At 36.4% G+C, this 14943-nt stretch overlaps 1 protein-coding gene across 1 annotated transcript in view; it reads left to right on the plus strand.

Annotated features, from left to right (window-relative positions):
- Positions 1 to 14943, plus strand: part of ADGRG4 (adhesion G protein-coupled receptor G4) — a 121430-nt gene that overhangs the window by 62389 nt on the left and 44098 nt on the right. The window contains exons 14-15 of the mRNA XM_002832161.3: positions 7728 to 7944; positions 9288 to 9450. Coding sequence (XP_002832207.3) covers positions 7728 to 7944; positions 9288 to 9450 — 380 coding nt within the window. The remainder of the gene's footprint in view (positions 1 to 7727; positions 7945 to 9287; positions 9451 to 14943) is intronic.

The raw sequence follows: 14943 nt of genomic DNA on the forward strand, positions 1-14943 counted from the left end.
TGAGGCACCGCGCCCGGCCTTATTTTACTTTCTTGGCTAATTATTGTTTTTATTTTATTTAAATTTTTAAAAAGTTTTAATAGGTAATACTTCACCGACTTCAATATTCAAAAAACAAAAAGGGTATATGTAAAACATCTCCCTCCCCACTGCTGACCTCAGTCATTCAGTTACTATCCACAGAGGTATTTTATGGATCCATAATGAAATGTGTATACACATTTGTGTATGTGTATATTGTATACACACATATACTCGCCCTCACTTTTTGTACGCAAAGTGGAGCATGCTATACACACTATTCTTTACGTTGCTTTTTTCTCTTAACAATATATTGCAGAGATTATTATATCAGCATATAAAGAATTTTCTCTTTCTTTTTTCCCCCTCTGCATTGTATTATATATACCACAATAAATGTGCCACAATTTATTTAACCTGTTTCTTATGGATGAGTATTTAGGTTGTCAGCACATTTTTCTTTGAAAACAAGACTGTACAACTATTTTTGTGTTTTTTTCATTGTAGGGAAAATACTATAATATATTTTTTAAAATACTCACATTTTTGATAGTGTATAAGATGTTTTAGAGTTGGTATTGTTTAAGCAGCTGATATAGAAGGTTGCATTTCTTTCAAAAATACATTTGTAGACCATATTAGCTTTTATTTTTGTTTGTGACACTATTAGCATAATTCATATTATTAGGTAAAAGAGATTCAAAATAAAGAGTATCTCTTTTAAAAAACCACTGCTTCGATGAATATTACATATATGTCAGAATTTTGAGAAAGTAGGGGTATACCTAAAGCATAAATCCTTGAATGTGGAATTGCTGGGTCAATCATACTTTTGATGGTGTCAAAATGCTCTCTGTAATAGTTACAGCAATTTAGATTCCCACTTGCAAGTTATGAAAAGCACCTTTTTCGCAACTCCTTCATCAACACAGCATGTTTGTTATCAGACTTCTGGATCTTTTTGCAATATGATAAGCAGAAATTGATACCTCAGTGTAGTTTACAAACTTTTTAATGGAGATATTTACATATCATAAAACTCGCTCATTTAATGTGTACAATTTAGTGGGTTTTTAAAAGCATATTCACTAGATTGTGCAACCATCATCACTAATTCCAGAATATTTCATCACCCCAAAAAGAAACCCTGTACCCATTAGCAGTCTCTCCATTTCTCCCCCACCCCAGCTCCTGGCACCCACTAATCTACTTTTTTGTGTCTATGAATTTTGCCAATTTGGGGCATTTCATGTTTCTGAGGTTCATCCAATGTTGTAGCATGTATCATTGCTTCATTCCTTTTTATGGATGCATTATATTCCATTATGTAGATATACCACATTTTGCTTATTAATTCATCAGTTGACGGATATTTCTTTTCCATCTTTTGGCTATTATTAAAAATCTAGCTGTGCACATTTATGTACAGATTTTATGTAGACATATGTTTTCAATTTTCTCAGGTATACATTGAAGAGTAGAATTGCTAGGTCATATAGTAACCCTATGATTAGCTTTTTGAGGAACTTCAAAACTGTTTTCCACAGCAGTTGTGCCATTCTACATCCCTGCCAACTCTGTATGAAGGTTCCAATTTCTTCACATCCTTGTAAACACTTATTACTATTGTCTGTCTTTTAGATTATGGCTGGTAGTAATGCCCCCCAACACACCTTTATTCCTAATTTTAGTAATTTGTGTCTTCACTTTTTTTTTGTCTTTGTCAGTCTAGCTAAAAGTTTTTAAATTTTGTTAATGTTTATAGACTTTATTTTTTAGAGCAGTTTTAGATTCACAGCAAAATTGAGTGGAAAGTACAGAGCTCCAGCATGTGCCCTCCCCCAACCACATGCAGACTCCCCCACCATCAACATCCCCCACCAAAGTGGTATGTTTGTTACAATTGAATGTACACTGACACATCGTTATCACCAATAGTTCATAGTTTTACATTAGCGTTCACTCTTGCTGTTGTACATTCTGTGGGTTTGGACAAATGTATAATGACATGAATCCACCATTACAGTATCATATGGGATATTTTCACTGCTCTAAAAGTCCTCTATGCTCCACTTATTCATCCCTCCTTCCTCTCAACCCCTGGCAATCACTGATCTTTTTACTATCTCTGTGTTTTTGCTCTTTCCAGAAGGCCGTATAGTTGGAATCTTACAATATGCAGCCTTTTCAGATTGGCTTCTGTCACTTAGTTATGTGCATTTAAATTTCTTCCATGTGTCTTTTCATGGCTTGGCAGCTCATTTCTTTTGGGCACTGGATAATATTCCATTGTCTGGATGTACCACAGTTTATTTATTCATTCACCTAATGAAGGACATCTTGGTTGCTTCCAAGTTCTGTTAACTACAAATACAGCTACTATAAACACCTGTGTGCAGGTTTTTGTATAGATGTTAAGTGTTCAACTCATTTGGGTAAAGAACAAAAGGTGTGGTTGTTGGATTGTGTGATAAGAGTATGTTTAGTTTTGTAAGAAGCTGACAAATTGCCTTCCAAAGTGGCTGTACCATTTTGCATTCTCATCAGCAATGAGAGTTCCCGTTGTTTCACATTCTTTCCAGCATTTAGTGTTGTCAGTGTTTTAGATTTTGGCTATTCTAATAGGTGTGTAGTGGTATCTCATTGTTGTTTTAATTTGCAATTCCTTAATGACATATGATGATGAATAGCTTTTCATATGCATATTTTCCATATTTATGTCTCCTTTCGTGAGGTGTATTCTATAGGCTGAATGTTTGTGTGCCCCCAAAATTCATACGTTGAAATTCTAACCCCAGTGTGATGGTATTTGGAGATGAGGCCTTTGGGAGGGGATTAGGTCATGAGGGTGGAACCTTCATGAATGAGATTAGCACCCTTATAAAAGAGGCCCCAGAGAGCTTCTTTGCCCCTTTCACCATGTGAGGTTATAGCGAAAAAATGGCGGTCTATGAGCCAGGAAATGAGTTCTCACCAGACATTGAATCTGTTCTTCATAGACAACTTGCCAGACATAGTTCTACTGCATAAAGTGGGTCCCTCCAATAGTGAAATGTCAGAAATTGAGGCACAGGCATTCCAGTGCCTCGCAGAAGGGCCAGGGAACTGGCCTTGAAGCAGTGAACTTCTCAGACCTGTTTTCCTTGCAGATGATGCAAGTTTGAGATCCTTGCTGAGGACTATCTAGAAGAATTAGGAAAGCAAGCACAGTTCTGATTATTTCTAGATCAGAAACCAAGAGTGAGGGCAATAGGAAATGTTACAGCTTGAAGTGAGTGGGCGAAAAGTTAGAGGGTTTGTGTTTCACACTGGCCTCCCTCCTTCTGAGTGACACATTTTCTTTAGACATGCTAATAGAATTTTCTCTTGTGGAAGAAAAAGTTAATAAACAGTCATAACGACAACAAAAACACTGCACTGGGTTGGGATTTTTAGAAAATTGACTGTGAGAAGTCATTTTATATATATAAAAAATCTACCGTGGAGTAAAGGAACAGTTGGATGATGATTGTAATGTATATAACTGAAAAGTAAACTATCAAGTTTATTATCTTAGGAAGAATCCTTCTATTCTACTTGTAAATTAGGGGCTTAATGAACAATGAATACAATATAAAGGAAAGAAAAATGTATTCACGTTGAAACAATTTATTTTCTTTTGCTTTCAATCTTGCTGACAAGCATTAGATATCTCGGTTGAAGAAAAACTCTTCAGCTCTCTCACTTAAATGCTCCTTTTTCTTAACTCTTTAATATCACAGAGTTAGAAAAGGTACTTTTATTTCAAAGCTCTTTGGGTTCTCTTCTATGCTCAATGTTTGTTACCCCATGATATTAAAGATGCATCAGGCTATAGTGAAGTTGACTAGAACTTTTCAGAAAACTTTTTCCTGTCTGTGTCAATTCCACCATCAGGGCAGGATAGTGAGTGCTTAAGAGAAAACAGTGGTATTCCCAGGAAGTCAGGTAGAAAGACTGCAAAGCACAGCTGTTCCAACCCCCAACACGGTGGAGAAAACGGCCAAAGGCACAGATGCTGTAAAAAGTGATATTGAATTTGTTCTTGCGATAGTTTACTGAGAATGATGATTTCCAATTTCATCCATGTCCCTACAAAGGACGTGAACTCATCATTTTTTATGGCTGCATAGTATTCCATGGTGTATATGTGCCACATTTTCTTAATCCAGTCTATCATTGTTGGACATTTGGGTTGGTTCCAAGTCTTTGCTATTGTGAAAAACCAAACACCGCATATTCTCACTCATAGGTGGGAATTGAACAATGAGAGCACATGGACACAGGAAGGGGAACATCACACTCTGGGGACTGTTGTGGGGTGGGGGGAGGGGGGAGGGATAGCATTGGGAGATATACCTAATGCTAGATGACGAGTTGGTGGGTGCAGCGCACCAGCATGGCACATGTATACATATGTAACTTACCTGCACATTGCGCACATGTACCATAAAACCTAAAGTATAATAATAATAATAATAATAATAATAATAATAATAAAAGAAAAAAAAAGTGATATTGAAGACCTCAAGCTTTGGAGTCAGCACTGGGTTAGAATATTTCAATGTTTTAACTTCTTAATCTATATAAAGGGGATAATGTGAGTACTTTCATGACTAATACAAAGGTTATTGTGATGAATAGATGAGAAAATGCACATATAATGCCTTGCTGTTGTTGTATCCTACCTCCAAAATGCCCACCGACTCATTCCCTCTTTGTCAATTGGGAATTGAATCAGGGCTGGCTTGTGACTGCTTAGCCAAGTAGAATTTGGGAGAAGTGGCTTTGCCAATGATGGGACTAATTTTTAAGGGGACTGGAAGTTTCTGCATCTTTTCTCTTGGTACACTCTCATTTGAGATGCTTCCTCAGAGCCAGACACCATGCTGTAAGAAGTCCAAACAATGGTGTGCTGAAAAATATTTAAAAACCAGCTCTACCCAAAGAAGGTGCTGATTTGTAGCTTTTGCCAATTTTCATGATATAATACCCTCTCCTCCAAGGCTGAATACAAACTACAATGTAATGTATAGTGACTGAACTACAAACTTGGCAAGAGATGCATGCACAGATATATTAGATATGTAAATAATCACAAAAATATAGATTAGTAAAATGTAGCAAAATAATTAGAAAGTGAAGAGGTTTCAGTATCATTTTAAAATATAATTTATGCAATTGTAAGTTTATATAATTTAATTTTTAATAATGGCCATGTTTAACAACTCGTTCACAGAATTCCTGAAAATTTAACAATTGGTTCTCACCAGCTGGTAAAAGTTGGCTCCAGCACATCACAAGCCAGACCCAGCACACTACTGAGCCCACACCACTGGGGGAGGCCATGTGTAGGGAGTACAGCCAACAGCCTCAACTGACCAGTCAGCATCAATTGACTGCCATGAGAGTGAGCCCTCTTGGACATCCAGCCCAGATTAGCCTTCTGATGTATTCAGCCTCAGCTGCTATCTGACTTCAAGTGTATGAGACAATCCAAGTGAGAACACTCAACTGAGCCTAGTTAACACACAGAACCATGAAGGATAATAATACATTGTTGCTTTAAGCCAGTAAGTTTTAGGGTGATTTGCTGTGCAGCAATAGATAACCTGGAACACTGGCTCATAGAAATTGCTCAGTTAATAGCAGATATTATTATTTTGAATGTTGCAATTACTGGCAGATTAACTGTAACAGTATTTTAAGGAATGAGGATCAATTTATTCTGCAACAAATAAAGGAGAAGTCCCTTTATTACTTTTGCTTGAGGACCAGGAATTTTTACACGATAAGTGTAATTTAGCTTGAATTTTCCTTAAAAACTATACAACTCCAGAGAAAAAGTCTGTAATTACTTTCCACAGTATAGTTAGTCTCCCATTGGCCTGCTGTTTACTTTCATTCTGCCACAGCAGGGACTACGTGAAAGTGAAATTGCACCACTGAAGCCCAAAGAATCATGACTAGGCAGCTCTTGCTATTCCATTTTCAACAAAGTCTGAGCGATTTAATAAGAGCAGTAGAAAGGTCCGTGAATGAGCTTACTATCTTTTTCTATCATGCCTAGTCTTAATATTTTCTCAGCTTCTTTAACTTACCAGAAGATAGATGTTAACTGTGACAAAATGTTAATTGAGAAACAACTACAACCTTGTTTAATCTCCTCTCCTCCTCCCATCTCCTCAGGAGAACTCTGTCTTTGCTAATTCAGTTCCTATGTGAGCCATTGTTGGACAAATTGGGGTAATGGTTGGGGAGGAATTGAGAGGATCTCAGTTATGATTGCTTAATTTACATTGATGAGAACAGAAAGTTGTTTGCAGGAAAAAAAAAAGAAAGAAAATAAAGAGGAAAAGGAGAAAGCAAAAAGTAGCCTGTGTAGGCTTTTGAAGGTGTTAAGTTGTGGGGAGCTTGGGGTAGGAGAAAGATTTGAGGAGATGCTGATAACTATGGAGGTCATTGAAAGAGAGGGAGGAAGAGAAATACAGACAGAGAGAGGGGGGATGAATTTTATGCTGAATTATTTTGTTTTCTGAAACAGAGTTGACTATTTGTAGTATAACCTGGGTTAAGTGTGTTATGAGTGTTAGCTCTCTCTGGAATTTTTCTTAACAAATGGTATTTTTTATTATTTTCCTTTATATTTTAGTTATTGGACTTGAATGTGAGTGCTTTAAGCTAGGAAGACACCACAAGAAAGCTCAGCTTTATATGTGTTATATTCAACTAAAATAGAATTTGTGCTGTATTCGTTTAACAAAGCTCTTCACTTTAAAAGTGAGTCGTGATTCAAACAAAACAACTATTTAGAAGAAGCATTTATGAGATAAGAACTTTTGGGCACTGACAGAATATTTGATGATTTTGAATATAATTGCTAATTTTTAAATTTAATTTGTTATTGTGGTTGTGACATGTAAAAATCATTTATTTTAGAGATACATACTAAAGTATTTATGGATAAAATGATATCATATTCAGGACTCGCTTTGAAATAATATGGAGTTGGGGAAAAGGTGAGTGGAAGTGTAGAGAAAATGAGATTAGCCATTCATTGACACTTGTTGAAGTTGGGTTATTCATGAGGAACATGGAGATTCATTATACAATTCTTTCTACTTTTGTGTATGCTTGCAAATTTCCATAATAAAAAGTGAAGAAAAAAGTGGGCGAGTTAATATCTATTGTTCTTACTCTCTGGAAAATCTAAATTAACTGCTTTTTATTATGACGTAGTCCATATTTGCTTTTTTTTTTTCCTGTGGTTTGATGGTTCTTGACAGGAAAATGTAACCATCACCCTTAATTATGAAAACATAGACTGAGTGTTTGCTGATATTTGAGTATAAGGTGGGATCTACTTAACACAATTCAGTACTCAAAAGTCTCAGTTTAATTAGAATCAAATTTCAAGATAATTCTTCAGGGACAAAACGATTTCCCTGGTGCATTTGAAAAAGGATTTAATGAATGAAAACTTTTTATGAATAAAAACTTGACTTATGTTCTACTTTCTGGGACTACACCTATTGTAGAAACAAAGGGCCAATATTTTCCTTCTGTAAACATGTTACCTTGGTAGGTATTCTCATCTCACCCTCTTTACTCTTTAAAGAGAAAGAAACACACCAGAATGGCAGAAGACTAAGTCATGCAGCTTTTATGTCTCAAATTTCCTTCCCCAGAGAATGCTGAGGATGTTGCAGAGCATATTTTAAATTTGATAAATGAATCCCCAGCCCTGGGTAAAGAAGAGACAAAGATTATTGTTTCTAAAATATCAGATATTTCACAATGTGATGAGATAAGTATGAACCTAACTCATGTTATATTACAAATAATCAACGTTGTTTTGGAAAAGCAAAACAATTCCGCCTCTGACCTGCATGAAGTAAGCAATGAGTAAGTACTAATACTTTGGTGACAGACATTATTTTTAAAAAATTTAAAATGCAGTCGGCCCTCTGTATCTGTGCATTCTGCATTTGTGAATTCAAACAACCACAGATTGAAAATATCCTTAAAAAAATCTTGCATCGTTACTGAACAAGTACAGATTTTTTTCTCATTATTCCTAAACAATACAGCATAACAACAATTTACATAGCATTTACATTGTATTAGGCATTATAAGTAATCTAGAGATGATTTAAAATATACATTGATGTGCATAGGCTATACAAAAATACGACCCTATTTTATATCAGGGACTTGAGCATCCTTGGATTTTTGTATTCATGGGAGTCCTGGAACAAGGTCCCTCAAGGATACGAACGGACGACTGTATATATTATCAATTTCTTGGCATGTAGTCATCATAAATTTTAAAAGTCAGGTAGTTACACATTGAAAGCTCAGTTAGTACAATGCAATGGCGTCACTTTACTCGAATGTTCATTGTGAAAGGATATATTCGAATTTGAATGGAATCTTAGTGATAGCAAGCTTTCAAGTACACAGTTACCCCAAACCAAACCCCGAGTCTATTCCCCCAACTTTTGTGCTCCTTCAGTGTTCTTAATGTCTATAAAATGTATCCAACCAGTGCTAAAGTGGAAAACTCGAGAACAGTACTAGTTAACTCCCTCTAACTCACAGCCAATTAATAACTAACTCTTGTATGCGGCACTGTACATCCATTTTTAAAATCCCTTAAATATTTCGGTGGACTTCATTTACTTCTGTCCATCTCCACCACTACCATCCTATTCCTAGCCCCATTTCTCTCACCAGACTGTCTATAATAACCTCCTAAAAGGTCTCTCTGCCTCCGTTCTTGACCCTCTACGTAGCACCCAGAGTAATCTTTTAATGTATATATCAGATCATGTCCTTACTTTGCTTTTAAAACCACTCGGTGGCTTTCCATTACACGTAGAATAAAATCCAAATGTCTTATAAAGTCCTATGAGGCCCTGCAGGGTCTGGCTTACATGTAACAATTTCATTGATTTTCACGACAATCTTTAGAGATGAGTGTAATATTACTTTTGACTTTGCAGGTGAGGAAACTGAAGCTAAGTGAGATTACTTCATTTGCCCACACAGTTAGAAATTAGAGGAGCTAAGATTTAGGTGTCAACTTGTCTGATTCCAAAGCCAGTGCTCTTATTTAATAATTCCTAAATGATATAAAGATAGTGATTAAAACTCAAAGAAAAGTCTTGCAATGAGGAAATCTTGCAAGGAGGATGGGTTTTCTTTTAAAAGGTAGGATGCTCTTCTCCATCTGTGGTTTCTTGCAGAATTCTGAGGATAATTGAGCGTACCGGTCACAAGATGGAGTTTTCTGGGCAGATAGCAAATCTGACGGTGGCCGGGCTGGCTTTGGCTGTGCTGCGGGTGGACCACACGTTTGATGGCATGGCTTTCAGCATTCACTCCTATGAAGAAGGCACAGACCCTGAGGTGAGTGCAGCTCAGGGAACTGAGAGCCAATCAGCCAAGCACTGTTTCAAGTCTTCATTCATTTACTCCTTGGGAGAGAGAGGGCACTCTGTTATGGTTTTAAGGGGACCTTATGGAAATACAGACATCCCAGGGAAGATTCGTATATAATCTTTAGTAGGCTAACGTCTTGGTTGGAATGGTGTCTGGGAATTGTGCAATGATACCACCTTTGGCCCTGTGACCCCAAATTATCTCAAATGTCAGTTTATTATTGGCCACCATTTAAGGAACACATTATATGTTGGACATGGTGCTACTGTCTCCTTTGCACAGATAAGGAAACAGAGAAGTAATTTGCCCAAGAACACATAGCCTAATGACTAAGCCAGGATTGAAACCTATGTCTGTCTGGCTTTAAAGCCTGGGCCCCTTCCACCATATCATACTACCTTAGCCTTTGGCATGTTATAGGCTGCCAACCCTACTCAAAACAATTTCAGAGGTTAGATTTTTTTTACAATTAAAAAGTAATAAAATGTACATATAAGAAAATGCACAAATGCTAAGTATACACCCTCTGAATTTTGACAAATGCATGCATCTATGTAATCCAAACCCCTATTAAGATATAGAATGTTGGCCAGGTGCAGTGCCACACCTGTAATCCCAGCACTTTGGAAGGTCAAGGTGGGAGGATCACTTGAACTCAGGAGTTTGAGACCAGCCTGGGCAATATAGTGAAACCCCATCTCTACAAAAAAGTTAAAAAATTAGCCAGGCATGGTAGTGTGTGCCTGTGGTCCAGTTACATGAGAGGCTTAGGTGGGAGGATCGCTTGAGACCAGAAGATCAAGGATGCAGTGAGCCCTGACTGCACCACTGCATTCCAGCCTAGGCAACAGAGTGAGATTCTGTATTTTTAAAGAAGATACAGAATACTACTATCACCTCTGAAAGCCCCCTTGTGCCCTTTGCAAGTAAAGCTCTGAAACTACTACCTGCAGCGGCAATCACTGTTCTTATATTTTTCTGCGATAGTTTTTCCTGTTCTACAACATTATATAAATGAACTCTTATAATATGTACTGTTTTGTATAAGGCTTCTTGTATAAGCATAATTTTTTTTTTAGTCATCCTTTTGTTTCAGTAGTTTGTTCCTTTTTATTGCTGAATAATATTCCAATGACTGGGTACACAACAGATTCCTTGTCTGTTCTCCTCTTGATGGACATTTGGATTGTTTCCAGTTTGGCTATTATGAATAATCCTGCTATGAACCTTTGTGTATAAGTCTTTATGTGATCATATTATTTTTATGTCTTGGATAAATACCTAGGAATGGAATTGCAGGCTCATAGGTACATGTTTATTATTTATTTATTTATTATTTATTTTTTGAGATGGAGTCTCGCTCTGCCGCCCAGGCTGGAGTGCAGTGGCACTGTATCTGCTCACCGCAAACTCTGCCTCCCAGATTCAAGCAATTCTCCTGCCTCAGCCTCCCATATAGCTGGGATTACAGGCACCCACCACAATATCCAGCTAATTTTTGTATTTTTAGTAGAGACGGGGTTTAGCCATGTTGGCCAGGCCGGTCTCAAACTCCTGGCCTCAAGTTATCCACCCACCTCAGACTTCCAAAATGCTGGGATTACAGGCATGAGCTACCTCACCTGGCCTATAGGTATATGTTTAAATGTATTAGAAACTGTCATAGTGTTTTCTAGAGTGGCAAATGATGTGGAGTAATTTTTCATGTTCATATTTGTTATTTGTATGTCTTTGGTGAAATATCTGTTAAAATCTTTTGCCCATTTTTAAATTGGGTAGTTTTCTTTCTTTATTGCAATAGTTTTTGGGATACATGTGGTTTGGGGTTACATGAATAATTTGTTTAGTAGTGATTTCTGAGATTTTAGTGTACTCGTCACCTGAGCAGCATACACTCCGTCCCCAATATGTAGTCTTTTATCCTTCACCACCCCCACCACTCTTTCCCTTGAGTCCCCAAAGTCCATTACATCATTCTTATGGCTTTGTGTCCCCATAGTCTATCTCCTACTTATAAGTGAGAACATATGATATTTGGTTTTCCATTCCTGAGTTACTTCACTTAGAATAACAGCCTCTAGTTCCATCCAAGTTACTGCAAAAGACATGATTTCGTTCCTTTTTATGGCTGAGTAGTATTCCATGGTGTATATATACCACATTTTCTTTATCCACTTGTTTGGTTGATGGACACTTAGATTGGTTCCCTATCTTTGCAACTGTGAATTGTGCTGCTTTAAACATGTGTGTGCATGTGCCTTTTTCATATAATGACTTCTTTTCCTTTGAGTAGATACCCAGTAGTGGGATTGCTAGATGGAATGGTAGTTCTCAGGTTAGTTCTTTAAGGGATCTCCATACTGTTTTCCACAGTGGTTGTATTAATTTACATTCCCACCAGCTGTATAAAAGTGTTTCCTTTTCACCACATCCATGCCAACCTCTATTGTTTTTTGACTTTTTAATTATGGCCATTCTTGCAGGAGTAAGGTGGTATCTCATGGTGGTTTTAATTTGCATTTCCCTGATGGTTAGTGATATTGAGCATTTTTTCATATGTTTGTTGGGTGTTTGTATATCTTCTTTTGAGAATTGTCTATTCATGTCCTTTGCCCACTTTTTGATAGGATCATTTGATTTTTTCTTGCTGATTTGTTTGAATTCCTTGTAGATTCTGGATACTAGTCCTTTGTTGGATGCATAGTTTGCAAATGTTTTCTCCCACTCTGTGGATTGTCTGTTGACTCTGCTGATTATTTCTTTTGTTGTGCAGAAGCTTTTTAGTTTAATTTGATCCCATTTATTTGTTTCTGTTTGTGCATTTGCTTTTGGGGTCTTAGTCATGAATTCTTTGCCTAGGCCAATGTTCAGAAGAGTTTTTTTCCAATGTTCTAGAATTTTTATGATTTCAGGTCTTATATTTAAGACTCTTACATTTAAGACCTTGATCCATCTTGCATTAATTTTTGTATAATGCGAGGGATGGGGATCCAGTTTCATTTTTCTCCATGTGGCTTACCAATTATCCCAGCACCATTTGTGGAACAGGGTGTCCCTTCTCCACTTTATGTTTTCACTTGCTTTGTCAAAGATTAGTTGGCTGTAAGTATTTGGCTTTATTTCTGAGTTTTCTATCCTGTTCTATTGGTCTACATACCTATTTTTATACCAATACCATGCTGTTTTGGTAACTATAGCCTTGTAGTATAATTTGAAGTTGGGTAATATGATGCCTCCAGATTTGTTCTTTTTGCTTTGAATTGCCTTGGCTATGTAGACCTTTTTTGATTCCATATGAATTTTAGAATTTTTTTCTAGTTCTGTAAGAATGATGATGATATTTTGGTGGGAATTGCATTATCTATAGATTGCTTTTGGCAGTATGGCCATTTTCACAGTATTGATTCTTTCCATCATGAGCAAGGGATGTGTTTCCATTTGTTTGTGTCATCTATGATTTCTTTCAACAGTGTTTTGTAGTTTTCCTTGTAGAGATCTTTCACCTCCTTGATTAAGTATATTCCTGGGTATTGTATTGTATTGTATTGTATTGTATTGTATTTTGCAGCTGTTGTAAAAAAGATTGAGTTTTTTATTTGATTCACAGCTTGGTCGCTGTTGGTGTATAGCAGTGCTGCTGATTTGTGTACATTGATTTTGTAACCTGAGACTTTACTGAATTCGTTTATCAGATGTAGGAGCTTTTTGAATGAGTCGTTATGGTTTTCTACGTATACGTTCACATCACTGGTGAACAGCAACAGCTTGACTTCCTGTTTTCCGATTTGGATGCCCTTTATTTCTTACTCATGTCTGATTGCTATGACTAGGACTTCCAGTACTATGTTGAACAGAAATGGTAAAAGTGGGCATCCCTCTTATTACTGAGTTGTAAGTGTTCTTTACACATTCTGGATACAAGCAATTTATCAGATGTATGTTTTGAAAATGTTTTCCGTATGACTTGCCTACCTATTTTCTCAATAATGTCTTTCGATGAGCAGTTTTTCACTTTCTTATTTTCTTTCCTTTTTTTTTTTTTTTTTTGTTGTAGTTGTTGTTTGAGAGTGGGTCTCGCTCTTTCACCCAGACTGAAATGCTGTGGCTTGAACACAGATCACTGCAGCCTTGACCTCCTGGGCTCAAGCAATCCTCCTGCCTCAACCTCACATGTAGCTGGGGCCACAGGCACACAACACCATGCCTGACTAATTTTTTAATTTTTTGTAGAGATGGGGCTCTCACTTTGTTGCCCAGACTGATCTCGAACTCCTGGGCTCAGGCAATCCTCCCACCTTGGCCTACCAAAGTGCTGGGATTACAGGCGTGTGCCACTGTGCTCACCAAAAGTTTTAAATTTTCATGAAGTCTAATTTATAGTTCTGTTTTCTTTTATGAATAACCATATATGACTTGTCTACGATACCTTTGTCTATCAGGAAGCCATGAAGACATTCTCTTATGCTTTTCTTTAAAAGCTTTATGATTTTAGCTTTTATGTTTAGAACTCAATTAATTAATTTGTGTATTGCATGAGGTAGGAGTTGAGGATCATTTTGTTTTACGTGGATATCCAGTATTTCTAGCACCATTTGTTGAAAAGACTTTTCCTTCCACATTGGCTGGCTTTGGTACCTTTGACAAAAAGTCAAATAGTTGTATAAACGTAAGGCTATTTCTGGACTTTCCTATACTGTTTTAAAAAAAAAAAAAAAAAAACTCGTATGTTATTACCAGGTCGTCTTGGTTCCTGAAGTGTTGAAGTCAGGTAATATGAATATTTCAACATTGTTGCTTTTCAAGATTGCTTTGGTTATTCTAAGCCTTTTGCATGTCCATATAAATTTTCAAATCTGCTGATCAATTTGTGTAAAAAACTTGCTGAGATTATGATTTGGATTGAGTTGAAGTTATTGGTCAATTTTGGGAGAATTTATTTCTTAGTAATACTGAGTCTTCTAATCTAGGAACATTTATTTAATTCTATTTACATTTCTCTGAGCAATGTTTTGTAGTTTAGGTGGGGAGATATTGCATGTCTTTTGATAAATTTGTTCGTAAGTATTTTGATTTTTGATACTGTTGAAAATGGAATAGTTTTAAAACTAGATATTCCAATTATTTGCTGCTAGTATATGAAATGCAATTGATTATATATGAAATATTATTTATATTATATGCTATATATATATATACACATTTTGTTTCTTATGCACTTGCTAAATTCACTTATTGCTTCTAGTAATTGTTTTAGAGATTCCTTAGAACTTTCCATGTAAGCCAACATCATGTGACAATAGAGAGTTTTATGTATTCTTTACTGATCTTTATTCCTTTTATTTCTTTTTGGCGGCCTATTCTGATGTTTAATACTTCCAATAAAATGTTGAATAGAAGTGGTTGAAGTGGGCATCCTTGTCTTATTTTTAATATTAGGAGAAAAGTATTCACTGTTTTCCC

This window comes from Pongo abelii, chromosome X (genome assembly GCF_028885655.2).
Source record: "Pongo abelii isolate AG06213 chromosome X, NHGRI_mPonAbe1-v2.0_pri, whole genome shotgun sequence".
NCBI classification, from domain to species: domain Eukaryota; kingdom Metazoa; phylum Chordata; class Mammalia; order Primates; family Hominidae; genus Pongo; species Pongo abelii.